Raw genomic sequence first — 27,483 nt, forward strand, 5'->3', positions numbered from 1 at the left:
GATTTTGCAGAATAATTTAACATTGTGGTCTTTTTAATCAATAGGAAAATGAAATGGAACCTGAGATTCTTTCCAGTCTTGCTGCTGGTATTAGGAATCTTAGAATGAAGCTTTAGTTAATGGTTTCAGTCCATCCCTGTATGTAATTTCATTATCTCTCTTTAGACCAATAATGTGTATAGATAGGATATGCAAACCTATGGCTAGGCTTCCTAGAATTATTGACAATTCTAGTACACACACACACACCTTTTTTTTTTTTAACACTTGACTCACAACAAGGACCATACATGGGCCCAGTAAGGCTAAATTGTATGGTAGGCTTTAAATGTTCCTGGTTATTTATATGCCTTAATTTACTCTTATTGTTCAACAGAGTATTTTTGTATCAGCTTATTTATTTATTTAATTTTATATCCCGCCTTTATTATTTTTAATTCTTAACTTTAACGTTTAACATTTAACGTTCTTAACTCAGTTTCTGCTTCTATAAGTAGCCTTTCCCCATAGTATCCAAAGAGTACTATGTTGTGATGGGCTGCTCTAGAGTGTTTTGTGAAGGAAAATACTAATTCTACCTCACCTGCTTTCATATCTACATTCCGAGTAATAATATAGTTTGCCAAAGTGTGAACTATGATTCTCAATGACAGTGGTATAGAGAACATAGTGGTAAACAAAGCACCAAAGAAACCAAATGTGTATCGAGACCAGGAACCCTCTGTAAGAGTGTAGAAAAAAACACTATCAAAATACATGACAAAACCTGAAAAGAAATCCTGTATTGGGAATGGGATGGCAAACTAGATGGCAAAATAGCTTGTATATTTCCTTGTGGTTTAAAACAGTGGTACAGGAAATAATTTATTATTGTGTCATTCTTACAGAAAAACTTTAGTTTCATTACCTGTCAGCCTATAAGGCTATCATGTTTTGTGGTAATTCAGTTATTTTGAAAAATAATTCCACATTAAAAAAAAAGGCAAATGTGGCAACGCAGCATGTGAAGCTTATTAGTGTTCTTGTTTTATTCCATTTATTTTAACATCAAAATGGTTGTTTTACAATCCAAAATTGATTTAATCAGATAAGCAAGACATTTGAAAAGGAGATCTTTTCTGATAAAACCATTGTTGGTTTGCAAATCTTAGTCTATAGACAGTGCATTTTTCCATCTTATCCTTTTCATGTCATATCCTTCTGGCAAAGAATGTTTCAAAAAGAGAGATGGAAATTGCTTTTTTTTTTTTTAAACAAAAAAATATTATTTTGAATTTGCAATGATACCCTTATTTCATTTGCTGTCTCAGAATTTATCTGCATGAAGTAAGGGCAGCCCTTTCAATTAGATTATTTGCAACCTACCATGTATGCCCTACGTTTTCGAATTTGATTCTATTCTTTTTCCCAGAGTAGATCATTGTGGCTTTCTGTTTCTGCAATAAAAACGGGCTTTCACTGATCACTCTCTCTGCCTCCTCACTACCACCCAAACATAAAGATTTCTAAATGCGTGGAAGTTTTAAAAAGTACATAGCTTTATGGTGTTACTCAAATGTAGCCTATGTATACCACAGTTCAGAGTTGGACTAAACTGATACGCCTTCTCTTTCTAGCCCAAAATCTTGGACTTTTTTTTTAACCAACAGGTGAAAAATAGTGTTTTTGGAGTTAACCAATTTAAGAAGGTATATGTCATGAGTACTGATGGCGAGCAGGAGGGGGCCTCTATCCAGGGGGGAAAACGCATGCGTAGTACTGAGGAATTAAGCAGCCATTCAAAGAGACACAGATCAGACCCGCCTTAGCTTTTGGGGTTTATATGTCTGGGTTTTCCCCACGCTTCTTCAGTTTGTTAGGATTCTGTCTTATGTAGCAGTAATAAACACTAGAGACCTACTCCTCGTCTCAGCGTGATTCCTGACTGTTAGGACAGTATAGCTTTTCCAGTCCAGTTTTGGGTTGTTTCCTTCCCATTGTCTTTGTGATACAAGGTTCTCATGGACCTGACTGGACACTTATTTTGATTTTAATACATTTCCTATAGTAAGCAGAACATGATTTGAGTAAGTCTTGGAGCTGGCTTCAGTGTCTAACTCGATCCTGGAAAATTAAAAATAATAATGATAAAAATGGAATATTTCATTATATGTACATTGACCTGAATAAGAAGGATTAATCATATTTCATCTAGTCAGTCTTAGGCTTTTCTGGATACGAGTTGGCTCTGGAGAATGCAATTTACTGTGCTAAGAAAATTAAAATGCTTCTTTCCAATCTGCATAAGTAAATATATGAACATAAGAGCTGCTGCTGCATAATTAGAGAAATGCACCTTAATAATATGTGATGGTTATATATCGCTAGAGCAAATGTCCATGTGTCTTGAATAGGATCAATTTAATTTAGCATATTCTTGCTGCATTTTGATAATTACCTGTGTTGTTTTTTTTAAATCAGCTTGGTTATAGTTTGCTCTCATTACTCATCCATATAATTATAGTTTGTTGGGTCTCTCCAAATCCTTTAATGGCAGTTTGTTTTATGAATTTATTCCTTCAGGTGGGCCTTAGATGTTATACTGCTATCCATTTCTTGCTTTTTCCATTTCTCAATCCTTTGCTCCTTCCTTTTTCTATTTATTTTTTAATTGGCTTCTGGAACCCACAGGTAATGAGGAATGTGGTGATGGAATTTAACCCCCCACCCATACCCTGTACACTGTCTGTCAGGAATGATTATGAAAATAAGGCATGAGAAGTTGGACCTACAGAAAGTTTATCTTGAAGGCTAAATCCACCCTGCCAGCAGTTCAGAATATCCAGTTGATCCAAGTCAGGTTTTCAGCATGATCTGTGAAAGCCTAGTTAACCCCAGCTCACCCATTTTCCATTCTTTTCATTGAAAAATAGAAAATTGGGCTGTAGAACAAAAAAATGTTGTTTCTCAGGTTAGACTATTTAGCCCATCTGCTTCAGTACTGGCTGTACTGAACAATTTCAGTGCACTGTTTTTCAGGAAGCTGTTCTTGAGTTTAATATAAACTCCTGTGGATGGTTTTCATGTTCTGAGTTCAAAGACTGGTGGGATATATTATTAAATTTGAGCAGTAATTATAACTTAATTTTATATTTGCAGTGTAAGAGACCATGCTAAGTACTAAGCCTATTTTCCTTCTTTTTTTATAGCTGATGAAGGAATTCCCTCTTCTCAGTATGTTCAACATCCATGAAAACTTGCTAGAAGCTTTGCTGGAATTACAAGCATATGCAGATGTTCAAGCTGTTTTAGCAAAATATGATGGTAAGTGAAGTGGCTCTTTGCATACCCTGATACTCTGTATCTGTATAGGGGTAAAACAAAGAAAAGAGAGAGCAATGTCTTCTAACAAAATGATGTTCAAGAAGGGAAATTTCAGTGTTCTATATTTCTCTTATTTATATTGCAGGGTTTTCTTAAGCAGTTACAGTAAGTTGTAGTTTAGCTTTAGCTTTCAAATAATTCCATGCAATTCATGATATATAGTTTTTAAATGTTGTGGTAGTGAAGGACAATTACTCCTTCCCCTCATTATTCCATTTTTTTCTTGACCACTTCAGAGTTTTGTTGATTCTTCTGTGACCTTGTGAGGTATAAATATTTTCTGTCAGTGACTTTGCATCTTGTTGCTTTACCGCAGTGTTTGTCAACCTTAGCAACTTGAAAATGTCTAGACTTCAGCTCCCAGAATTAGCTGGCTGGGGAATTTTGGGAGTTGAAGTCCACACATCTTCAAGTTGCTAAGGTTGACAAACACTGCTTTACAGAAAACTCATCTGATTTCATCAGAACCTAAGATGAAGTTAGAAGTACCTAAGCAAGAATTACTACTTTCTTCCCCCTTTTCTTCCTTTAGAAGTGCCGTTCAAACTCTTGAGGAGGGGACAAATAAGAGTTTTCAGGAAGCCTTGGAGGAAGGAAATAAGGACTTGCCCAAGCAAAGGCATTTTCTTCCAACAGTAGCAGTTGATACTGCAGCCACCAAAATTTGTAACTGCAGAAGCTACAGAAGTAGAATCTAAGATTGTTTCTGGCCAGAACAGTTTCTCTTTCTGTTGCCTCCTTCCTTGGATAGCTGATTTTTGGAGGGCATCTAAAATATCCATTTTTTAAAAACTTGAAGATAATTCATTTTTATGCCAAGCCACCCATAGACCTTTTGCTATTGGATGACATATAAATGAGGTTATTGAGCAGTATGTAAATTAGTACATTATTCCTTATCTTTATTGCCAGCATTAGATTAGTACTTCAGTCCACAGATCCTTACAAAGCTGCAGACTATGACACATTTTGTGTGAGGTTTCTGCTAAAAAAAGAACTGCCACAGGCTTGAATATGATAGAAAAAAGGCTTAAAATAAAGGCTTAAAACTTAAAATATAATAGATGGAAACTAGAGACTGATCCTGTCATAAGCACCACTGGGTCATTAGGTCAATCTCCTCTAAACCTGCTGATTTAATATTTCTTCACATTTCTTAGTTCAAGTAGCCTTCTGAGATGTTCTTTGGTGTCTGTCCCACTAATGAAAAACCCATTTCTGTTAATATTTCTCTTCAGACATACATGATGCTCTGTGAAATATCAGACTCCTCCAAAACTTGCTGTGTGCATTTTCATTTTGAAAGTTCCATCTGCTGTGGTCCTCAGCATGGCATTCAATGGCACTAGGGTGTCCAAAGAGATCCCCACATGTCACCTCTATATTTGCTGCCCCACTTGACTTTTTACCTTGTATATTATGTCAAATAATGAAGAGTTTGTATCATGAAAAGTACCTTCGGCATAAACTCTGTTTCTAAGAATCCCCTTAGGTCTATAAATGGATTCCATAAGCTTTCTTAGGAAGTAAGTGCTTCATTTGGAAGTATTCCTACCACTCATTTTGCTAGAAAGCTCACAACTCGTCCTCAAAATTCCAGATAGTCCCACCAGCACAAAAGTGTGGGGAGCAGGAACCCCTGCCTAATTGCATTTGAGTTCTCGTCAGACATTTATTTTGATTTAATACTGAAGGATTTTATCTGCCTTTGTTCTTAAGGATGTTGCTTTTACAGTAGAAAATATTCTAAGGAAAAAGAAGCTCTGGGTTTTTGGGTAGAAAAAACGGTACATAAACTTACGGTACGAATTAAATGGAGGCGCCACAGTGACAGTCGCTGAACTCCAGAACCTTAATTATGTTGGTGGTAACGGGGGATATTTTACTGTTGACATTGTTTCCCCATTGACCTTGACTTTTTGCCAAGTGCACTGTATAAATTGGCTATGCAGTGACATACCATTTGCTTATAAATAGGTGTTTGCTTGGTTCTTTGTAGCAAAATCAAAACAGTGCACTGGAAGTGTCAGAAAGATTTAGTAAACTCAGGGTTTTAAAATTTAATAAAATTCATGCTACTTATTTATTACATAGGCTTGCAGGCCATTTTTATTCATAGGCAACTCTAAGGGACAAACACTCCAATTGTATAAGAAAGGTTAACTCAACATACAGTTACAATACAAATAGTCAATACTCTGCAGAAACAACCTCCCATATAAACAATCATTACTCTTTTCATCACAGCTGCTACCAGCTCAACAAGCAAGAGCTGGGAGTTCAAGAGGATTTCCAGATTATAAAGTACTTTAGAATGAGCGAACCAGTCCTGTCCAAAACTAGTGACTCATTGGTCTCTGAACCCACAACCAACTCCATCTTGCAGGGATTGAGCCTGAGTCTGTTCATCCCCATCCAGATCCTGACAACCTCCAAGAACTGGGACAGTGCTTTGACCACAACTCCTGTTTGGCCTGCAATTTTATTGTAAACTGCCCCGAGTCCCTCTTTTGGGGGAGATGGGCGGTAATTAAATTTGAATAATAAATCGAGATGAACAACTGGGTATCGTGGTACCTGAACCTATGTTGATGGATGACCTATTGCTTCTGCTTAAACTGTGGAGCAGAGAAAGTTGAACACTATGGTACCTTGCAATAAAAGGTTTTCAAACTTGACCGCTCCCTTCCCATCATCACCAACTGAAACAGGTCCCAGAAGAACAACTGTAATGCTATGCTTCCTGTTCCAATCCCAGAGACAGTTCAAAAGGGTTCCATAATTGATGGGATCAAAGGCAACTGAGAGGTCGAGGAGGACCAAGAATCTTGCCATAGGTAATCCACCAGAGCAATCTGTATGGTCTTGGTACCATATCCTAGCATGTAATCCATCCCAAAAGGGTCCAAATAATCCATCTCCTCTAGAGCTAGCCTTTACGCCTTACTATAAAACTAGATTGTTTTCAGTAAAAGCAGCTATTTTCAGTATTACTGAAAGCAAGTTATGCATTATCCTCCAATCCAATCCAATCCAATCTTTATTTCGGTCATAGATCAGCATATATGTATTAACCTTAGTAAGAGCCTGTTTAGCTCTGCTGCTAAATACTATCTAATTGTAATTATGCAATAAAATGGAAAACTAAAATTTTGAGGGGGGGTTTCAAAGAATGGTAGCATTTATAACTCTGTGTTTCTAGATGAATTTTGGTTAAACATAGTTACACTATAGAGAAATTGACTATGTAGGGATTCTCTGGACAAATCCGCTTGAACTGAAAGAAAAAAACCATAGTCTTACATTCACTAGCTCTCCTGATTCCATTCAACCCAATTGTAAAATCCAGACCTAGGTGTGTTTTAAAAAGTAGAATGATGCTACTTGAGTAGCCTGTTTACTACTCAAGAGGAAAGCTGAGCAGAATGCAGACCTGGGATCCTTAGATAGGATTATATTTTTTTCAATTTTTAAAAATGGTTTATTGGTGGAACATAACAAACAAATAAAGCCTGTTTACTACTCAAGAGGAAAGCTGAGCAGAATGCAGACCTGGGATCCTTAGATAGGATTATATTTTTTTCAATTTTTAAAAATGGTTTATTGGTGGAACATAACAAACAGAAATAAATATAATGCAACAGCAGTGTTTCTATCCATGTATACACACGCTCTATTATGGCTAAAATAATCTAAAACCTTAAAAAGTTAAAATATTAGGTCTTTCAGATCAGACAACCTCTACATGGCAGCAAAAAGAGATTGAAAACCCCAACTGTACTTCCATCTAGTGGTCATCTGAATTTTTCGCAGCCCAGATATAACACATTACAAGAACTTTACTGTAAGTGTTGTCTAGGATGAATACAAAGCCACAACTTAGCATGTTGTTTCTGTTATCTGATACAATATCCCAACTGCAAAAAATTCAAGTTCAGCCTCTTGTTCCCTATGACGGCCAGCCAGAACAAAATCAGAAGCAACATGTCAGGACAACAGTTCCCTCTTCTATTCTTTGCCAGCAGCTAGTGTCCAGAAATTTCCAAATCACTTAGTTGATCCTGGAGGTCCCATCTGGTTCAGGGAAGAACGGATTTCTCTTCACCCCATCTGCAAAGTGAGTCATGGAGCCTTCCTTGATGAATAGCAGGATCTTCCATACATCATCCCAAGATATATAGGTTCTAGCAGTCTGGTGTCCCAGATTAAGATTACTGCACTGCATTATTATATTTAGGTATTGTCGGCCCATACAACAAAATAAGAACTTAAAGTTCTATGTGTATTTTTGAATACTAGTGGATCAAATAGGTTTCTCCATGAGCCCAATGAAGTTTTGAAAACCTAAAACCTGACTGGGTATTTGTTTTCTGGTTGGTTTGTTTAGTGAGGCAAAGCTAAGGGTGACCATTAGGCTCCGCACACACTAAATGGAGAAGTGCCACTCCAGTTCAAACCACTGTTCTGTTAAAAAGTCAATGGGATGCCATAGAGTGGACTGCTTCATGTAACGTTTGGTAGCGTTTGCCATGCCGTTTGAGTTCTGAATCTGGAAGCTGCTTGTTTCTCTCTGTTGGTTGTCTTTGTTTTTATCTGCGCACTTTTGTGGTTACTCGGTTTGCTTGAGTCTTTTAGGAGTTCAGTGATGGTAACTGGGCATTTATCTTGTCCAGTTGCTGCAAATATGAAAAGAGCAGAATATCAGTTGGTTAAATAAATAATAAAGGCAACTGCAGTGAAGTTACAGCAGTTTGGATGCACAAATTGGATGGTTTGATTCAAGGACTAAACCTTCTAAGTCAGTGTTTTCACCCTTGGCAGCTTTAAGATGTGTGGACTTCAACTCCCAGAATTCCCCAGCCAGCTGAGGAATTGTGGGAGTTGAAGTCTACACATCTTAAAGCTGCCAAGGTTGAGAAACACTGTTTTAAGTATTGGTGGTTTGAGATTGATTAACCTTATTCTGCTTTGGTAAATGGAAAAACGGTCTCTTGATTGACCTCTGCTTGCTTCTCTGGCTGTTTTTCCCTTCTGTCTCTGGTGATGATATTTGCCCTCAGTATGGGAACACGGTCAGTAGTGTGGTTTATAAAGTAGACCACGCTACTTTATACAGAAATGTCACAGGAACAACAAACATTTATTACATACTGTCCTTCATCCAACTCCTGCCAACCTAGCAGTTCGAAAACATGCAAATGTGAGTAGATTAATAGGTACCGCTTCGGCGGGCAGGTAATGGCGTTCTGTGTAGTCATGCCGGCCACATGACCACGGAAGTGTCTACAGACAAACGCTGGCTCTTCGGCTTTGAAACGGCAATGAGCACCGCCCCCTAGAGTCGGACACGACTGGACTTAATGTCAAGGGAAACCTTTACCTACCTTCATCCATAACACATCTGAAAATGGTGGACCAAAGTTATGAAAAGATAAATACAATGCTGCAGCCTTCCCAAATTTGGTCCTTTTCTTTGGCTACACTGAGTGGGAATTTTGTGCTCTTGTGTTGGAGAATGATAACTAATTACTGGATAAACATTATTCAGTGAACCAACAAACTGTCTAATATCTGGGCAAATATGTTCATACTACCTACCTTAGCATTTAATAAGGTCAGGTTCAAGACCAAAGTTATGATCCTGAATGCTTCTTCATGGTATAAAAATACAAAAACAGCATTTGTTTTCCAGTACTGTATGGTAATAAAAGCATAAAATAACAATAACTCCAGAATTTGGTTCCTTGAGAATATACCATGTTTTAGCCATTAGCAGTAGAAAATGTAGATTACGTTCTAATACAGAAACACACTTCAGCTTATGGAGAAACATTTAGTTGCAAACCCTTTGCTAATACAGTTCATGAATGTTTTTATCATTTCATCGAAATAGCTTCTACTGAGTATTCATACCTTTCTATGTTTTATTCTTTCTTTATCGTTTCATTTTGTCTAGCCCACTTGCACATGACCCATCCTCAGTGCAAACATAGAAGAGTCATGCGTTTTTATTTTTATTTTCTTTCCAACAGATATAAGTTTACCAAAATCAGCAACAATATGCTACACAGCTGCCCTTCTCAAAGCCAGAGCTGTCTCTGACAAGTAAGTCTGGAAGAATTCCTGTCTGCTCAGATTTGACTCTATAAACTTGGCAAACATTTAACATTTTTCATAGCTGAAGGCTATTCATCCTGGCAGGAAAACATTAGGCCTGCCATAAGTCTGCAATATGCTTACTACCAAGAATGGTACTGTGGGGATAACAATGAATTCCATATTGTTTAATCGGGAATTAAAAGCAGATTCAAGGTGGTATTGTTAGCCGCTTTCTTTCTGCAAGCAAAAGAAGTTTAAATGCCGTAAATTTAATTCTGGCAACGTAGCTTTACCAGCAGAATGGTAACTATGGTGTTGGACTGGGAAGGGGCTAAACTCTGTTTGAGGCAGATAGACCAAGAGCTTACTGCATAAGAATTCCTGGCAGGCAAGTGATGCCCTTTGAACTCATATGTAAAACATAACTCTGCAGCTCTGCAAGGTGGTTGGCCCTCTCACCAGGCTGCTGCCGAAGTACAGCACCAGACAGGAGCCAGGCTCTGATCAGAGGTGGAAGCAAGCAAATCCCAAGCAGTAGGCATCCCACATCACCATGCTTCCTGACTCCAGACTGCAGCCAAACGGGTGGGAAGCAGGCCGCGTGGGAAAGTCCGCTTTCCTTCCTGCTTTTTTCAGAGAGTTTGCTATTGTAGTGTATGTGCACTTCAAGACCTGAGTAATTTTTTTTCTTTCATTCTTTTTGTCCTGTAGATCGCCAGTACCAACTGCAACATCTTTCCTCCCTACACAGCGACTCCAGCTTGGGAGGGCAGGGCTAGGTTTCTCACAGCTTTCCCTGTGGTGGCTGCCTGCCAAGTACAGCTATGGAGTTAGCCGTGGGGTGTGAGGTGAGAAAGAGATTGCATGGTCTGGGTATTTTTCTCCCCATCTTCCACTCTCTGGGGCAGATAATATTTGCCCTCAGTATGGGTACGCGATCAGGAATGGGTGCAGCTGGAAGTAGATCACCTACTGCTGCTGCTGCACCAGGCTTTCAGCTCAACTTGTCTTAGTGGCACTGGGTTGAGAACTCCTGAAGCCTTCCTAAAATGTAATTCACAAATTTACTGGCACTTTTTTTTCCTACACCTCCCCCTGCCCCCGCCCACCCACCCCCCAGAGATTTCGGTCCAGATTTTAAAAGGAGACACATAGAACAAATCTAGATTAGCAGGCAGACAGAAATAGAACTTTGACTGCTTGAACATTGTTATGATTAGTTTCAAACATGCTTTTGACTTCTGCTGGGATTTTTAATCAGTAGCCTCTGTATAATTTGGTTGTTCAGAATGTTCTTTTGCCATGGAGGTTTGGTAAGAGCTAAGGGAACTGGCTCAGGCTGGTTTCACAGACCCCTTTGACTTAGATCCTTCTTTTATGCTTCTGTCTGGTGCCAAAATTGACCTTCATGTTTCTCTTCTCTTTGTTCTTTATAGGTTTTCTCCAGAGGCAGCTTCAAGAAGAGGTCTAAGCACAGCAGAAATGAATGCAGTAGAAGCTATTCACAGAGCAGTAGAATTTAATCCACATGTGCCAAAAGTGAGTTGTTGTGAATCTCTACTACTATTTGGTATAAGAACCAAAATGAATTTAAATAATAGTTTGTAGCAACTTAACTGTCAAGTTGTGTCTCCTTCTCTGAAAAAAATATCCAACCAAGTCACAGTATTGTTTAACTTAGAAGGAAATGCTCTCTTGCCTCCATCGTCTGTCATCTTTCCCCCTCATTCCTTAATCTAATCCATTTTTCAGATGCCCTTTACATTTCTTGTCATACCTTGAATCAAATATAACTCTGGCAGAAAGCTGTATACAGCTTTTGACTGCACTCTTGTATCTTTAAGTTGGGAATAAAACTCACTGAATTCACTTGGTCTTTCTTCTGAATAAACATGGGTGAGATTGTCAGTGCAGTTCTAGGCAACACTTAGCTTACTCTCATAAGATCTTAAGAGTGCTAGAGAAGTAAGAAAACACAACCCCAGAGTATCTGCTCAGTCACTGGCCAACTGCTGTTAACAGGAAAGCCATAAATAAGTTACTTTTCGGGGAGGAACGTTGTCAAAACAAGGTTCCATTTCTCTTCTTGCTCAGTAGACAGGAAGGCTGAGGGTATGTGACTGGGGCAGGGTGTGGCCTCATTTTAACAATCACAGGATCAGAAATGAAATGGGGATGGACACAATATGGCAAACAATGTAGTGAAGAAATGATAGTTGGAAGTCAAGTTTTATTTTAATTGCCCAAAGCATTTTCGACTTAGAGTTCTTTTTCAGGAGCACAAATCTTTCCATTCTCAAGATCATGCTCTTACTGGACTCCAATCCCCTTTGGCAGCTGTTGTCAGAGCTAAAATGAGAACTACTTTGATTAGTAAATCTTGTGTTTGTAGTAAGAAGTGATAAAACATTTATCTAATGTTTCCATGTCATGTTTGTTTGACCCTGAAGCTTTTGCATTGGGCAAGCATGTGTAAACTCACCTGCTTTACATATTTATGCTAAATAATCTCTGCGATTGCATTTTTTTCTTTTTCTTCTGTAATGCAATCCACCAGATCTGCCTTCCGCCCTTACCACTCTGTTGCACCAATTACAGCTGCCCAAATCTTCAACTAGATATTTTTATGTTCCTTTTATGTGTCCTTATTCTTAGCTGCCTTAAAAATTCTTGCATTGCGTGGTATAGTCATGCCCTTGCTGCCCTATATATTGCAAAAAGGAGAATGTTTCATTGACACTATTTCCTTTTTCTGCATTTCGTCCTTATTACAGTTTAGAAGACTCAAAACGCATCATTTTACCCAGGACTTTTCAAGTTTTATGCATGTTATCACAACAGGTTTTATTATGGTATTATATCTCTGTAAACCACCTGGCATTGTGGGAATGAGTGGCATATATATTAGCAGTAAATACACTGAGAATGAATGTGGTGAGAAGTACTTGATAATGCCATTTTTCTTTAAATAATTGCTGACACTATCCCCCCCCCCCCATCTGACATAAGACAAGAACCAAGGGGCCACTTCAGGTGCTAGTAAGGAGTATGCAATGCCCAGCAAGTTCAAAACATTGTGCTTTAATGTATTCAGAAATTACTACAAAAATAAACAAAAGGAAAATCCGTTTTTTAATAATGAGATTTAAAAATATATATATTGGAACTGTAGCAGTCTAGTCAACCTAAGTCTTTGGCAAACAGGTATCATAGGAAGGCCCTTTTAATTATTTATAACAGTCACTGAGCCTGTATAATCAGTCACTTATTCACTTAGTTAACTTGCTAGAGGTAGCACATACAGCATAAAACATTTAGAAAATTTGGTATTTCTGAAAATGCAATCTGTTCTGTAGTCTGTTAATTTATGTTTTTTGATCATAACTTGTAGTTGCTTTTCTATAACATTAAAATATAGGAGCTCTTATAATAAAAATTCAGTCTGTCAAAATGCTACTTAAATATTTTATTTTATTCTCCACTCATCCTCGTTTTTCATACTTTCTCTTCTCCCACATGTATAGCACTAGACTGTAACTTTATTTCAGAAGTTCAAGAAATTATGCTTTCACTTGTCTTTGATACATTTTAATTGGAAGTTTTATCCTTTTATCATAACATCATTCAAATAACTTGTGAATAACCCTCTTCTTCTGCAAGTCTGCCATGTTACAATCTGCTTAATTTGGAAGCCCCTTCTAAACATGTTCCTTCACCTGCTTCATTGTCAGCTGTGGCATCTTCCAAATATGTTTGGCATCACGACCTTTCTCCTATCTTTACTGCTTGATCAATGAACAGAAGTTGCCTGTGTAGCAGTGGGATAAACCACTTTTAAGGGATGGTGCATTTCCTCCAGTTTCTCTTCTGAGAATAGTGGGAGCTGGGAGGAAGTGTAGTAGGGAAAGATGAGACTTCCAAGTCTCATCTGAAGCATAGGGAAAACCAAATAATTTTTCAAAGAGGTTGCTGTGTTGGCAGCAGCAGACCCAGATCCAGACTTCAGAGACATTTTATGACCTGATTTGGTTTCTAATTTTTTTGGGTGGATTTTCTCAAAGAATATAATCAGGTCCTTTATGGGATTGGATATATGACTGTACATCATGTTGTTCCTGTGCTGTTCCATATAAATTGTGGGACTTTTTAAGCAGTTCTAGCTTTGTTTAGATTTGATTAAATTGAAATACAGTGTGGATATAAAATGCTACCACAGGACATTCAGATACAAAGCGTATTCAGTTGGGCTTCATGATGTTCAGCATGTGTGTTGAGTGTATGTGGTAAAAAGAAGCAAGGAAAAAATGAATATGCCTTTCAGACATTGAAAACACTGAAATTCACCTTCAATCACTTATTGTTTGTAATGTTAAAGTTCCTAGTTACATGTTTATGAAATGTATAATTTTATAAACTATCCATATTAAAAATTATATATTCATATATACAGAAAAGACAGTATGAGACATTGCTTCTGTTTTGAGATTTTCAAAATTTAAGCTTCCTATATATATTTCTTTTTCCTGCTAAACCTTATACGGTATATTAAATTGATAAATTAGTAAGTTTAATACATAAGGTAGGAGTTTTTTTCTCTTTATTTTTGGTTTCCATTTCTTTAACTTTAAGGATTGTTTTGTTTAATTATATTTTCTGTAGTGTATTTAGGTGTTTTTTCAATACTTCGTATTTTGAAATTTTTGTTTTTTTAAATCTTTTTCCTGTTATAAACTGTTCTTCACAAGAATTACTTCCAGGGAGATTTGTACAATTAAAATAACAAAAAAATATTTAATTAAATGTTTGTGCCACCTTTCCATCCACACTGAACAAACAAGCCAGGTGACAATAAAAATAATGAATAAACAACGTATGAATTAAGTAGTTAGTACTTAGTTTAAATATTGTAGGATAAGAACTATGTTAAGCAGTTAAATACTTAATTTAAATATTGTAGGGTTAGGGTTAGAGCCATGTTAGTCTATGGAAGCCAAAAATCAGGAGTCTGGTAGTATTTTTTCAGATTCACAAATGTTATTAAGTGTGAGCTTTCAGGAGCTACAGCTCAGTTCATCAAAAACCCACTGACAGATACAATGGCTTTTTAATACATTACAACTGTTAATTAATAAGGTACTTGTAATCTGTCTCATATGTAACTTGTATTTGCATAACTACCACCCTTTTCCTCCCACCTCATGCCAGTTGGTATCATACTGTACATCTGTTTAGCCACTCTGTATGTCTGATGAAATGAACTGTAGTTCACAAAAGTATATGCCTTTTAATAAAATTTGTTAATCTGAAAAGGTGCTACCAGACTCCTTCTGAATTTTAAATAGATACATAAACATGAGAATAATCTTTAAAAAATCAAAAGGCCTGTTTAAAAAGGAACACACACTAATTCAGTTCTCCAGATCACTACAATATAGTTGAAATCAAACAAAGGATCAGTTTGTATTATTTTCAGTAATGGGAACCAAACATATTTTAAAAATTTAATGGTTTAAATGTGGTCTTCTTCACTGGTTATAACATTAATGGATTGCTAGAAATTGGTGATACTGATAATTCAGAATAGAATAGTAATTCTGAAAAAAAATATGATCGAAATTTATATGTATGCATAATTTTACTTTGACCTATATTTTGTAGAGAGACTAGTAATCCAAATGTACTTTCTTACAATCTGTTATATATACTGTTTCACACACTCAATTTATACATAATTCAGGACAAAAGGTATTTGGGATGATACTTTGGATTTTAAAAAATCTGTTCTGTATCTTTTTAAAGAGAGAACTATTTACTGTTTTCTGCAATCCTCAAAGAGCTGTAGAACGTGGCACTTGCCATCTGCTGGTATATTTTAGTATTCATGATACGTAAGCAATTTATTATCAAAAGCAATTGGTGATGACATAGGTTTAATAAAACTTTTGCAGTTGAACAGTGAGCAATGCTGGGAGCCTGGGGTACCCTGATCCTCCCCTTTTATGTCTGGGTTATAACTGTGTGCTTACTGTTTTTCTGTTGTAGTATCTCCTAGAAATGAAAAGCTTAATATTACCCCCTGAACATATTTTGAAGCGAGGCGACAGTGAAGCAATTGCTTATGCTTTCTTTCACCTTCAGCACTGGAAAAGAGTCGAGGGGGCACTGAATCTCTTACATTGTACGTGGGAAGGCAGTAAGTAATTCACTTTCTTAGAGCAAATGGCAGGAAGTGAATGCCAAATGCTTTTAGCTAATATTTTTCTTTCCAGGGTAGCACCTAAGATAAAAAGGCCCTTGTGCTCAGTTCAAAATACTATTCAATCATACCAATGCCTGAGTATGCTTTTAGTTGAAACAGCATAATAATTCATATACAGATTTTTCACAAAGATGGGGCTATACCTAATGTAAGACTGATCTAGATTGGACAGTAGAAGAATGACGTTAGTATGTCAGGAGACTTTCCATACGTTTATTCAGTTAAATAGGAACAGATCTGGAAGTCAACGCAGATGCAGCTGTTCAGCCTAAATGCCTATTTTGCAGAGTGATCGCAATCCCACAAATGGCTACCACTCCTAAGAAATATAATAGTATAGTTCAGTGCCAGACACTGGAATACTTACTGGAGGCTGCTCAGCAGGTAGCAGCATTTGACCAACTTTGACCTTTGAAGTTAAGCAGCGTTGGGCTTGGATAGTACTTTGATGGAAGACTCCAAAGAACACCAAGCCTGTAAAGCAGACTAAGAAGTTAAAAATATTGTGGAAGAAGGCAATGATAATCGGGGGGAAATAATGGGGGAAAATACTGTATACTGTCATGGCCTTTCTGTTTCCAAAAGGTTATTTGGAGTGCCCAGCAATATAAAAGTCTGCAAATACTTTAAACCAGCCATTTTTTCCGGGATCGGCAAGGATTGAACATGAAGCACTGCACAGCCCTAATACAAATGTTTGCAATATTACTCTAATATTAATTTGCATCAAAGAAGTATAGTGGAACAAGTATAACAGCATGTATCTGTGGTTACATTTTATTTATAATGCACCATTTCTAGGAGAGATGTTGAGGAACACATGGTTCTAGAAGTGCAATCCCAGGTCCTCGTGTAGTACTTATGGCTTCCACTCTGTCCACGTGCATCTATTTCTAGCTGCTGTTAGCTTCTTGCACTTTCCAATTATTTTTAAAGATTTAAAATTTATTATGCCTGTTATTAAATAGAAGGCTGCTATCCTGCAGAAAAAAGCCCTTATCTCTAGTCACATCTTTATTTTTAAGAATTCTTTGGAGCCCACATACAAACGGTGGTTGCGACTCATTGTTCATTTTGATGAACACACCTAGAAAAAAGTTAGCTGTGTGAAGGATTTAGATGAGGTAGTGGTGGTTGTACTGTGTATCTTGTCGTCTTCTTTGGTGCAAGTGTATAGATGTTTGTCGGTTTGTTTTTCTGAGTATATTTCTGTAAGTTTCCAAATGGCTTCTATAAAATGGATGCTAAAGTAGAAAACTTTGAATTCAAATTGGGGGATGGGGGAATTGCATGCATGCATATGTTTTGGAGTTCATATCACATTTCTGTCTTATACTTCCAATTATTGAATAAGGTTTTTTTCTTTTAACTTAACTAGTTTGGCTTCTGAGAAATAAGGTACTTTATAACTGGATCTGCTGACCATGGTAATGGTTCTATAAAAGGGTGACCCACCTCCCATGCAATAATTTTGTGAGAACATCCATGAAATCCTCTTAAAGTTTTAAATATCCCTACCACCCCTAAGACTGGAAGTCTATATACATTTTCCTGGGGATAAAATGCATTGTAATTAATGGGACTTAACTTCTCAATAGGCATGTATAAGATGCAGTGCATATTTGATTATCCTCCCTTGCCATATTATTTTACAAAGCAATTTTAGATGTTCTTTCCTTCTAAAGGCAGGAAAATCCAATTCTTAAACATACCACATATCTGTTCAGTTTATTTGTATAGGAATGTGATTTCTGACACATTATGGATAAGCAGATAGAAATCACATTAACTGTTCAGAAACAAAGTGGATTATATAGCAACGTTGAAGAGAAGTTGAAAACTTCAGTGGAAGTGCATTGAACTCTACCTAACCATAAAGTATAGTGGACTTAAACTCCCATAATCTCAACCAAACGCAGACTTATCATTGGACATATTGGCTGGGGATTATGGGAGTTGAAAGGCCACATATCTGGAGGCCATTAAATTGGAGGTTGGCCTGTAATCTTCAAAACCTGTTTCTCTTTCTCTTTAGCTTTCAGAATGATCCCTTATCCTTTGGAAAAAGGGCACCTTTTTTATCCTTATCCCATTTGTACAGAAACAGCAGATAGAGAACTTCTTCCATGTAAGTTTGAAAGTTTTCTGGTTTTACCTCCAAGTAAGCAAGAATAAACAATTTGTCTATGACTGGCCTCACAAGCAAGAAAGGTTTCTGCTATAAAGGTTTTTCCAGTTAATCTCAGAATGGAGTATGAGGTTTATCTATCTTCAGTTTTGCAGAAGTCTGTCACTGCCTGGGACATAGCAACCAGGTTTGAGTTGGATTATGAGCCCAGTGTTACATTGTCATCAGTACTCCCAAATTGAAAGTTGGAAGGCAGATTTTCTAGACTTAACAGTTCATTCCCCTGCTAACTTAGAATTAAAATTAGACATAACTGATTGTTTTTATATTTGCAACTTTGGGTAGGGAAGATGTTGGTTCCTGAAGCTGGAATTGATTCAGTTTGTGCTACAAATAAGATTTCGAGGATCTCCAATTATATTTTTTCATTAAAAAGCTGTGATTGTTTATTGTCATTATATATATATATATATATAGTAATTGTAATTTTTGTTTTTTGTAATTATTGTTAATGCAGAAAATGTGCATATTGCCCACTTGTGAAGGAGGCAGCTAAATTTATTTTGACATGTTCATGACTTGGCCAGCAAGCATTTAGTCAAGAACACCCAATGACAAAAGTTTTCTTAACAAAACAGAAAGAGATTCAAGCTGGGATCTTTAATGTGAAATTATCTAGATTGCAACAGTGTGTGTTGCTTCTTAAACAAACAAAAATAACAGTAGTGAAATGACACATATATCAAACTAGGTGTTATATAAATATTAACAAAACATATGAATTAATAATTAGCAAAAAACCATTAAGTATAGCCTGTCAACAATTTTAATTTTTTTTAATAAAAAAGAGGCAAGGAAAAGAACATTTGAGCTATTTGGTCAGGGGTTATTTTGTTCTTGAGATAAACTCCCAGGTCCCGTCTCTTTACAAACTTTGATGTTGCATTATTTTATTAACTCTATTACATGCATATTTTCCTTTTTGTTGTTAGCTTAATACAATAAAAATATGCTGAATTAATTACAAACAGTATAAAACAAAGTGCAATATAAAATTAATTCTAAGAATCATGGAAATTTATAATAAAAATAACTTGAGGAAACTTGACCAGGTCGGTTCAAAGTCTGTAACCTTGCTTAAAACAGTGTTTTGCTTATTTTTTTTTCCTTATTATCTTCTTGGCAGCATTTCATGAAGTCTCTGTTTACCCCAAGAAAGAGCTTCCATTCTTTATTCTGTTCACTGCTGGACTATGTTCTTTCACGGCTATGTTGGCCCTTCTGACACATCAGTTCCCAGAGCTAATGGGAGTTTTTGCAAAAGCAGTGAGTAGCATCTCCTCCTGCTTGCTCACTTTGGGGCAGATCAAGGGGTGGGGTGAGTAAATGAATGAATCAAATGGGACAAGAGTTTTTAATCAGCAAGCACAACAGTAATGGTTTTTTCTTTGTCATGTGGCAACTGCCCTTTACGAATCATTATTTGTCACTGTATTTTGGAAATGAATTGGGGGCACATGATTTGATTTGGAATGTCACTAAGCTGCAACCAGTAGTCTTCCAGTGGGAGAACACATCATTTCAAATGAAATGAATAAAAATGTATGGTTAATTCAGAGAAACACGATCACTTTTTAAGTGTGTGTTAGGACAGGAGCATTTAAAACGCACATCCACACCTGTGCAGAGTAGTTGAGATCACATGTTAACGTATTCTTTATTACAATGTTTATAACCAGCATTATGTCAACAGTTCTTAAGGTGAGATTTTTATTATGTTTAATTTGATTTCGAGGCCAGCCAGCTCCTTAACTAGTCTGGGCAGCTTAAATTAAAAGAGAAAAAACACTGTGTGTGAACATGTATTAGATCAGATCTAATCAATAGAAACAGTAAGTGAAATGCTACAACACAGTAAAGAAAAAATAAGCCAGATAAAATACAAACGAAGGTACTGTTACTAAATAGCCAGATTCACAGGAGCTAAAATAAATCCAGACTTAATGGTTACCTAAGCAAGGGAATTTCAGGAGTATGTATTTTCTTGTCCTGCTCTTGCTATTCTTTCACTCCATTTTTTAGTATTAAATGAAGAGTTTAAAAAAAAGCTGATTAATTTTGTTATTACTTTACGTCCTATTGCAGCCCTATCAGTACGTTGCTCTTACGATCTGACAGGTGCTGTTTATTATTTTTAGTATTTGTTCAATTTCTGGCTAGTCTATCACCATATTCTCAAGAATCCCTGTCAAACTATTCTTTATTTTCAAAAAAAATTCTGATTGCCTCTGTCAACAGCAGCCTTTCCTACCCTGATGTCCTTCAGAAGTAAGGGGAATGCTGCTCCAGAGTTAAGGATTCTGGAAGTTGCCTAAACAGCACCATAAGAGAGATGAAAGGCCAAGAGATAACATAAAGAGGGGAGAACCAGAACAACATTCTTGGGAAAGATGACCATGTCTAAGATGAGGATGAGCTGCTTAATGAAGCTGCAAACATTGTGAGAAAGCTTAATGGTATAACTAAGCAAGACCTGATTAAGATCATGATTAAACCAAAGTCATCAGAGGAGGCTAACAGGCAGTACTGGAGAACCCAGTCATGATAGAAAAGAAATCCCCAGTGAGTTGAGGAAGAACCTCATCTTAGAAGACTTAAATCATCCATCAAAGTATGTCTGAACCCTAAACAATTTCCTTTAGAGTGTATGATTTATAGAAAAGTTGTATTAAGTTTTGCTCCACAGCTTAAACAATATTTACATTAGTATATTGATTTAAACTCAACTAAATACATTAACAATTATTTCATATGAAAAACGATGTATATTATTCACAGGGTGAGTGGTACAGATCAGATAACCATAACTTGACTGATTCAATTGGCCTTCTCTTTTCTTTGCAGTTTCTTAGTACTCTCTTTGCTCCCTTGAACTTTGTGATGGAAAAAGTGGAAAGCATCCTGCCCTCCAGTCTCTGGCATCAGCTAACAAGGATCTAAAGGAAAACAGTTCTCAGTGACTGCCATGATATTTTCTGTGCCAACTTCCTGTTGACTACCAGAAAGCATGATTTCTTTTTTAAAAGAGAACCCGTTTTAAGCTCTTCATGAATTGTCTGTTATCATACATTTTTTGTTGTACAAAATACATTGATGTTTGATTCTATTTTGCTTTCAAAAAACAAAACAAAAAAAAATAAACTTTTGTGTATTGCAACGATTTAATCTTACTTTTCTTCCTCCTGGACCCTGCCAATCAGCAGTGCCTCATGGACAGGGTCTGTAGCATGTCCTCTTTGCCTGACCAGGTGGGATGGGTCGATGTAGCAAGGGTGAGACGGTTCCTCAGGTAACCTGGCCCCATGCCATGTAGGGCTTTAAAGGTGATAACCAAGACATTGAATTGGACCTGGAAGCAAACTGGTACCCAGTGCAACTTGCGCAGCAGTAGTGTTATATGTGCCGCCCTTGGGGCTCCCAAGGCTGCCTGAACAGCCACATTCTGGGCCACCTGCAGCTTCCGGATACTCCTCAAGGGTAGCCCCATGTACAGCACATTACAGTAGTCTATGTAGGCGGTGACCAGGGCATGAGTGACCATTCGGAGGGACTCCTGATCCAGGAAGGGCTGGAGCTGGCACACAACACTGTTGTGCAAAGGCTCCCCTGGCCACGGCTGCCACGTGCTCTTCGAGCAGGAGTCATGAGTCCAGAACCCCCAGGTTCTGGACCGGGTCTGTCTGAGGCACTGCAACCCCATCCAGAACCAAAGATGGTAAGTTCCCAGATACCTGGGAGCCCTCAACCCACAGCCACTCTGTCTTACCAGGGTTCAGTTGAAGCCTGTTGTTCTTCATCCAGGCCCCACAGCCTCCAGGCATTGAAAGAGGGTGGCCACAGCCTCACATCACCCAGGATGTATGGTTGAGCATCATCAGTGTACTGATAATACTTCATCCTGTGGCAACGGATGATCTCACCCTGCAGTTTCATGTAGATGTTAAAAAGGAGCAGAGAGAGTACCGAACCCTGCAGCACCCCACAAAGGAGGGGCTGCAGGCCAGATCTCTTGCTCCCTATCAATACCGATTGGGACCAGCCCTGGAGGAAGGAGGCAAACCAGTGTAGAACCAAACCATCCACCAACTCCCTGAGCCAGCCCAAAAGGATACTATGGTCGATGGTATCGAAAATCGCTAAGTCAAGAAGAGCCAGGATGGATGCACTGCCTCCATCCCGCTCCTGCCAGAGATCATCTGTAAGTGCAACCAAGGCTGTTTCCATCCCATAACCGGGCCTGAATCCTGACTGAAAAGGGTCCAGGTAATCCATTTTATCCACAACCCACTGGAGCTGCAACATCATTACTTTCTCAACCACCTTCCCTTTCTAGAGAAGGTGGGAGACTGGACGAAAATTGCCCAGAATGGTAGGGTCCAGTGATGGTTTCTTGAGGAGGGGGCGCACCAGTGCCTCTTTAAAGGCTGCCGGGAACACTCCCTCCCCCAAAGATGCATTCACCATTGCCTGGACCCAGTCACCTGTCACCTCCCAAGCTGCTTTTACTAGCCAGGAAGGACATGGAACTAATTGGCAAGTGGTGGCATTTACAGACCCGAGAACCCTGTCCACTTCCTCAGGCCCAACAGAATCAAACATTCCCAGATAACCTGGCAAGTCCACTCCCTAGGCATCTCCCCAGACCCTGCTACACACTTGCCATGCAACTTAGAATGAATCTGAGCGATTTTATCCTCCAGATGCCCAGCAAACTCAGCCTGGCCCTGTAAATGGGTTTCTGAACCCCCCTTCCCCAAAAGGGATCAGGTGATCTTGAACAGGGCCGTCGGGCGGCATTCTGCAGATGCAATAAGAGTGGAGAAATACTGTTTCACCACTCTTACAAGGTAGGCCTTAATAGTGGCTCTAGCTTGTGTACGGTCGGATTCGGTCTTTCTCTTCCTCCAGTGGTGCTCTAGGCATCTCTTAATCCTCTTCAGAACCCTCAACTCCATAAACCACAGGGAATGTCAGGTTCGATGGGGCGAGAGAGGCCACACAGGTCCGATCCTATCCAAGGCCCTGTCCACCTCCCTATTCCAGGCAACAGCCAGGGCCTCTACGGGACCGTGCAGCAGATCCTCTGATATAACCCCAGCTCCCTCTGAAACCCTGCCAGGTCCATCAGTCACTGGGGAAGGACAAATCAAATGGTGTAGTGATGTTAAGGGAACTGGTTTATAAACTAAGCTTAAGCCATTTCCTTGTTTAAACATGAGCACAAGGGGACTGTGGTGTTTTGTAGCTTCCCTTATTTCTGAGTCATGTTAGGTCATATATACAAAGAATAGGGGAAAAAGGAATTTCCAAACCAGGAAAGGGTTTGGTGATGGCAGCAAAACCAATAGGCCCTTCAGAGATTATCAGGCTTATACTTTTGATTCTGAAGATTAAAAAAATTAAAGGATGTCTACAACAGTGAGTGTACAGGAAATGTGCCAAGTGTGAGATCAGAAGTTAGGAATCAAGAAGGATAGCTCACAAAAGAGACAGAATATCAAATAATGAGGTAAAAGTTGTCAGAAAATACGTAACTGGCAATTAGAATTGGAAAGACAGGCACACAAACAGGTTTTTGACACAAAAGGCTATTATGGCTGCCAAAATTTGGTCAGTAAACAGGTCACCTTTAGTAACACAATGAAAGGAGGTTTCCCTCATGAAGTTATGAGCTGAGAAGAAATGAGGCTTCTTGTGATAGAAATTATATTGCAGGGTAGTGTAGAGAGGGGGGCGGGCAGATAAAACCCAGCGGGAAGTATTTAGGATGTCTGAAGAAGAAACTGCTTAGTGATGGACAGCTGCAAGCGGAAGAACTGAGGAACAAAGGAGACCCATTATGTGGGTATGTGAGAAATATCACCAGCAGCAGACAGACAATAGACAAAGAAAAGCACTATTTTAATCTAGAGACCCTGCATTTAGATTTTAAAACTGTTAGGTTGAAAAGCCAATGAGTAAATGCTAATTAACTGTACTAACTTTATGTAATAGAGCCGGTGCTGGTGGTAATTTTAGGTATGGATCAATACTTTTACATTTGCATTAGCTGACATCACTCCTGCTGCCATATTCTGCTAGAAAGCCCTCAAAATATTATTGGTAAATATTAGGAACAATTGTCTTAACCTGAAAACAAAACTCTTTCCAAAAGGCAATGAATATGGTATTAAGCATTTCCATTAATGTACCTGTATAGATATGAAATGTTATCTACTGTATAGTATTCTGGGAATTATAGGCATTTGCAAAATAACGCATGTAGCTTTATTATCTGGATCCAACTCAGTGAAAATACCTGAAAACCACAATCCAACTATCTCCAGAATTCATTGTTTAAAATCAATACAGTCCCCCAAATCAATGTAGCCTAAAAATAAATTGTTTCATTACCTGAACACAATTTGTGACTCTGACTTTGAGTTTCATCCTGAATGCAAGCTAAGTTTTTATCAGTATTTTGTTAAAAATTAGTAAAATCTCTTAAATTGTTTTACTGTTATAAGAAACAAACACAAAACATGCAAATAGTATTTAAAAAAAATTAAAAAATCATAAAAGACATATAAAAGCCATACCATTTTTAACTATCTCTTGATCATAATCATACAGACTGGTCTTTACATAGGTAAAAAGCCAGTGAAAAAACAAGTCAACGCACATCTTCTGGATTTAAATCTAAAATAGCAGTTTCTTTCTAATGAAGAACTGCCTTTAGAGCATTGGAAGTGGTGGTGGGGGACTAAAAGAAATCAAAATAGCAGTTGGGTCAGCAACATTAAAGCCCCGTTCCTTTTGTGGGTGTTGACGGTGCACACTGGTACAAAGGATGGGGTTTCAACTGCTGTGCTACAACTACAAACTAGACTGTTTTTAACCCCCGATGGACGCTGCTGATTATACTCTATGCTTGATGAAAATGAAGTCCTTCATAAACTGATACATTTCAAGTTTTCAGTATTTCATTCAACATTATATTAACGTTTTTAAACCTTATTTCTCATCCCAAATCATATTAACAAACATACAAACATTAACCAAAACCAAACTATAGAACAAGCCCAAATCACGTACTGTATGCCAGACATCACCTGCATTACATTTCCATCATAAAGTTCATCTTGTATTCCTTAATACAACTGGCTTTCTACTCAAAGTTCAAGTCCAAGTTTATTAGCAAAATAACGAGAAAATACTCAGTACTTTATGTACAAGTAAAAGAGTGTTGAAGGAACCAGTCTGGTCTAGTGGTCAAGGCATCAGGCTAGAAACCAGGAGACCATGAGTTCTAGTTTTGCCTTAGTCACAAAGCCAGCTGGGTGACCTTGGGCCAGTCACTCTCTCTCAGCCCTAGGAAGCAGGCAATTGCAAGCCACTTCTGAAAAACCTTGCCAAGAAAACTGCAGGGACTTGTCCAGGCAGTCTCTGAGAATTGGACACAATTGAATGGATAAAACACACACACACACACACGGCTTCCACACAATAACCAGGAATCCCATGGATGGAAAAACAAAGTATATGTGATTTTTGCTTCCAGTCACTCTTTTGTTACCTTTCCATGTTTTAGCCCTTTCCAGTTTTTTGCACATCTGAATGTTCAGCACTTATGAGTAATCTTATCAAGGCATAGAATAGCACCTGAAACATTTATAATCATTAGGGTGTCAAAACATCTAGCACAGCCCAGAACATCACAAGGTCCCTGCCACTGAAATTATGTTTGCAATTTTGGCAGTGTATGAAGAGAATCTACCAGAAAAAAAGCATTACTACGCCAGAGAAAAAGACCAGCATAGAGTAATGATGCTGTGTCTCCAATCAGTGGTTGTATAAAGAATCTCCCCCACTCAGGGCAAAAATAGGTGAAAACTCTTGGGTAAAGTGGCATTCTCTTACAGCGTGTGACTGTTTCTTAAGTTGGATGCACTATTTGTTTTTCACCTTATGTAATTCCCCAGCCTATAGAACATGATGGTTGGTTTTAGTATAAATCATGTTACCCATCCATGATCTATTTGGTAACAGCAGGAGGCCTGTGAACCTGCTATGGCACATGTTCTGCTTGAATATGCAGTGCTGCACTCCACTAAATGACTACAAACAGAGCCACCCTAACTCATACAACATCTCTGTCTGTACCATAATGAGCACCATCTCATATGCTTATTTTATTATTTATTTATTAAACATATTTCTATGCTGTTGCAATCAAGGGATGCTCAGTGGCTTACATAAAACATCTATGGCAGAAATAAGCAACTACAAAAATACTAAAACATAAACATAAAAAATACAACATAAACTACAAATAAAATAAACAAAAATAAACATAGCAACATTAACATCAGGGGAAAGCTTTCCGAAACAATTCAGTCTTCAAGAACTTCCAAAAGACTAGACTAACAAAGGGACCCAGTCCGATCTCCTCATGCAGGCTGATCCACAATGTTGACATTACCACTTTATCTGTCCCCCAAACATGTCAAAATGCAGCATTCACAGCAGTTTCTCCTTTGTATATCTAACTGGTTGGACCAATACTGACAGGAGTAAGTGGTCCTGAAGATAACCGAGATACCAACCCATACAGGGCTTTATTGGTCAATACTAGTACCTTAAGTTGGACCTGGAAACCAGCTGGCAACCAATGCAAAGCTCACAAAACTGATTTAATGTGCTAACAAAATGATGTGGACCACAGAATTTTGGACCAATGGTAGTTTCCCATTACATTTTCTAAGGGCAGAACCAAATAGAGTGCATTACAGTAGTCCGACTGGGTGGCGATGAGAGTTACTGCAACCAGGTCCTCCTGTCCCAGGTAATGCTGCAACTGGTGCACTAAGCAAAACTGGGCATAGGCCCCATTGGCCACAGCTTCCACTTGTTGATCCAGATATGCTTGACTTCATTTGGCTCACACTTGTCCCAAGTTGATCAGCACCCATGAAAACTGCTGAGATTGCTTTCATAAAAAAGTAAAACTGAAGTGCACATATACCACATTTTTTAAAATAGTATCTATGTCATGACCTCGTTGCAAGGCACAAAGAGCCTCACAACGTGGATCATGATCATTTAGGAAGAGGGGGAAGAAGATAATCCAATCAGGGATTAAACAAGCACCCAAGGACACCCACACCCATGATCCCATCAACCCCGGAAAAGAGGGACGTCAGAGGAGTGAAGATAAGGAGCACATGGTGCCCCGAAGAACTCGACCGTTGCTGGAAGACAAAGAGGACACCGGGGAAAACGCCCACGCAGCCATCAAGGATCCAATCAAGAGGGATCGGGGCATTGAGGGGTGGGGAAGCCCGGGGCAATACAGGAGGGTATAAAAGGGGCACCCCCACCTACCTACCCCGTTCCCGTTTTTCGTTCTGTCAGCTATCATTCCAATAAACCAGAAATCCTTAATACCCATTAAGTGAGTCTGTGTCTTATTGCGGAGCGAGGCTGGCCCAGACATAAAAACGGGAACCCCCAAAAATTTTTTTTCCACCTGGTACCTATCCAACTCGTTTGTGAGGGACCCAGCCAGGCATGGAGAACCAGGAACCGAGGCGGC

At 38.4% G+C, this 27,483-nt stretch overlaps 1 protein-coding gene across 6 annotated transcripts in view; it reads left to right on the forward strand.

The window, feature by feature from the left end:
• Positions 1-21,057, forward strand: part of ST7 (suppression of tumorigenicity 7) — a 111,413-nt gene extending 90,356 nt beyond the window's left edge. For 2 of the 6 annotated variants that reach the window (XM_063309498.1, XM_063309495.1), the window contains exons 9-15: positions 3,189-3,303; positions 9,396-9,468; positions 10,899-11,001; positions 15,505-15,655; positions 17,757-17,849; positions 19,036-19,175; positions 20,754-21,057. In XM_063309498.1, the coding sequence (XP_063165568.1) occupies positions 3,189-3,303; positions 9,396-9,468; positions 10,899-11,001; positions 15,505-15,655; positions 17,757-17,849; positions 19,036-19,175; positions 20,754-20,849 (771 nt within the window). In that variant the 3' untranslated portion in view covers positions 20,850-21,057. Of the gene's footprint in view, positions 1-3,188; positions 3,304-9,395; positions 9,469-10,898; positions 11,002-15,504; positions 15,656-17,756; positions 17,850-19,035; positions 19,228-20,753 lie in introns of all 6 variants that reach the window. The other 4 variants (XM_063309497.1, XM_063309496.1, XM_063309500.1 and 1 more) reach the window with 4 other exon arrangements.
• Positions 21,058-27,483: the final 6,426 nt, after the last annotated feature.

Source organism: Candoia aspera, chromosome 7 (assembly GCF_035149785.1).
Source record: "Candoia aspera isolate rCanAsp1 chromosome 7, rCanAsp1.hap2, whole genome shotgun sequence".
Taxonomy (NCBI): Eukaryota; Metazoa; Chordata; class Lepidosauria; order Squamata; family Boidae; genus Candoia; species Candoia aspera.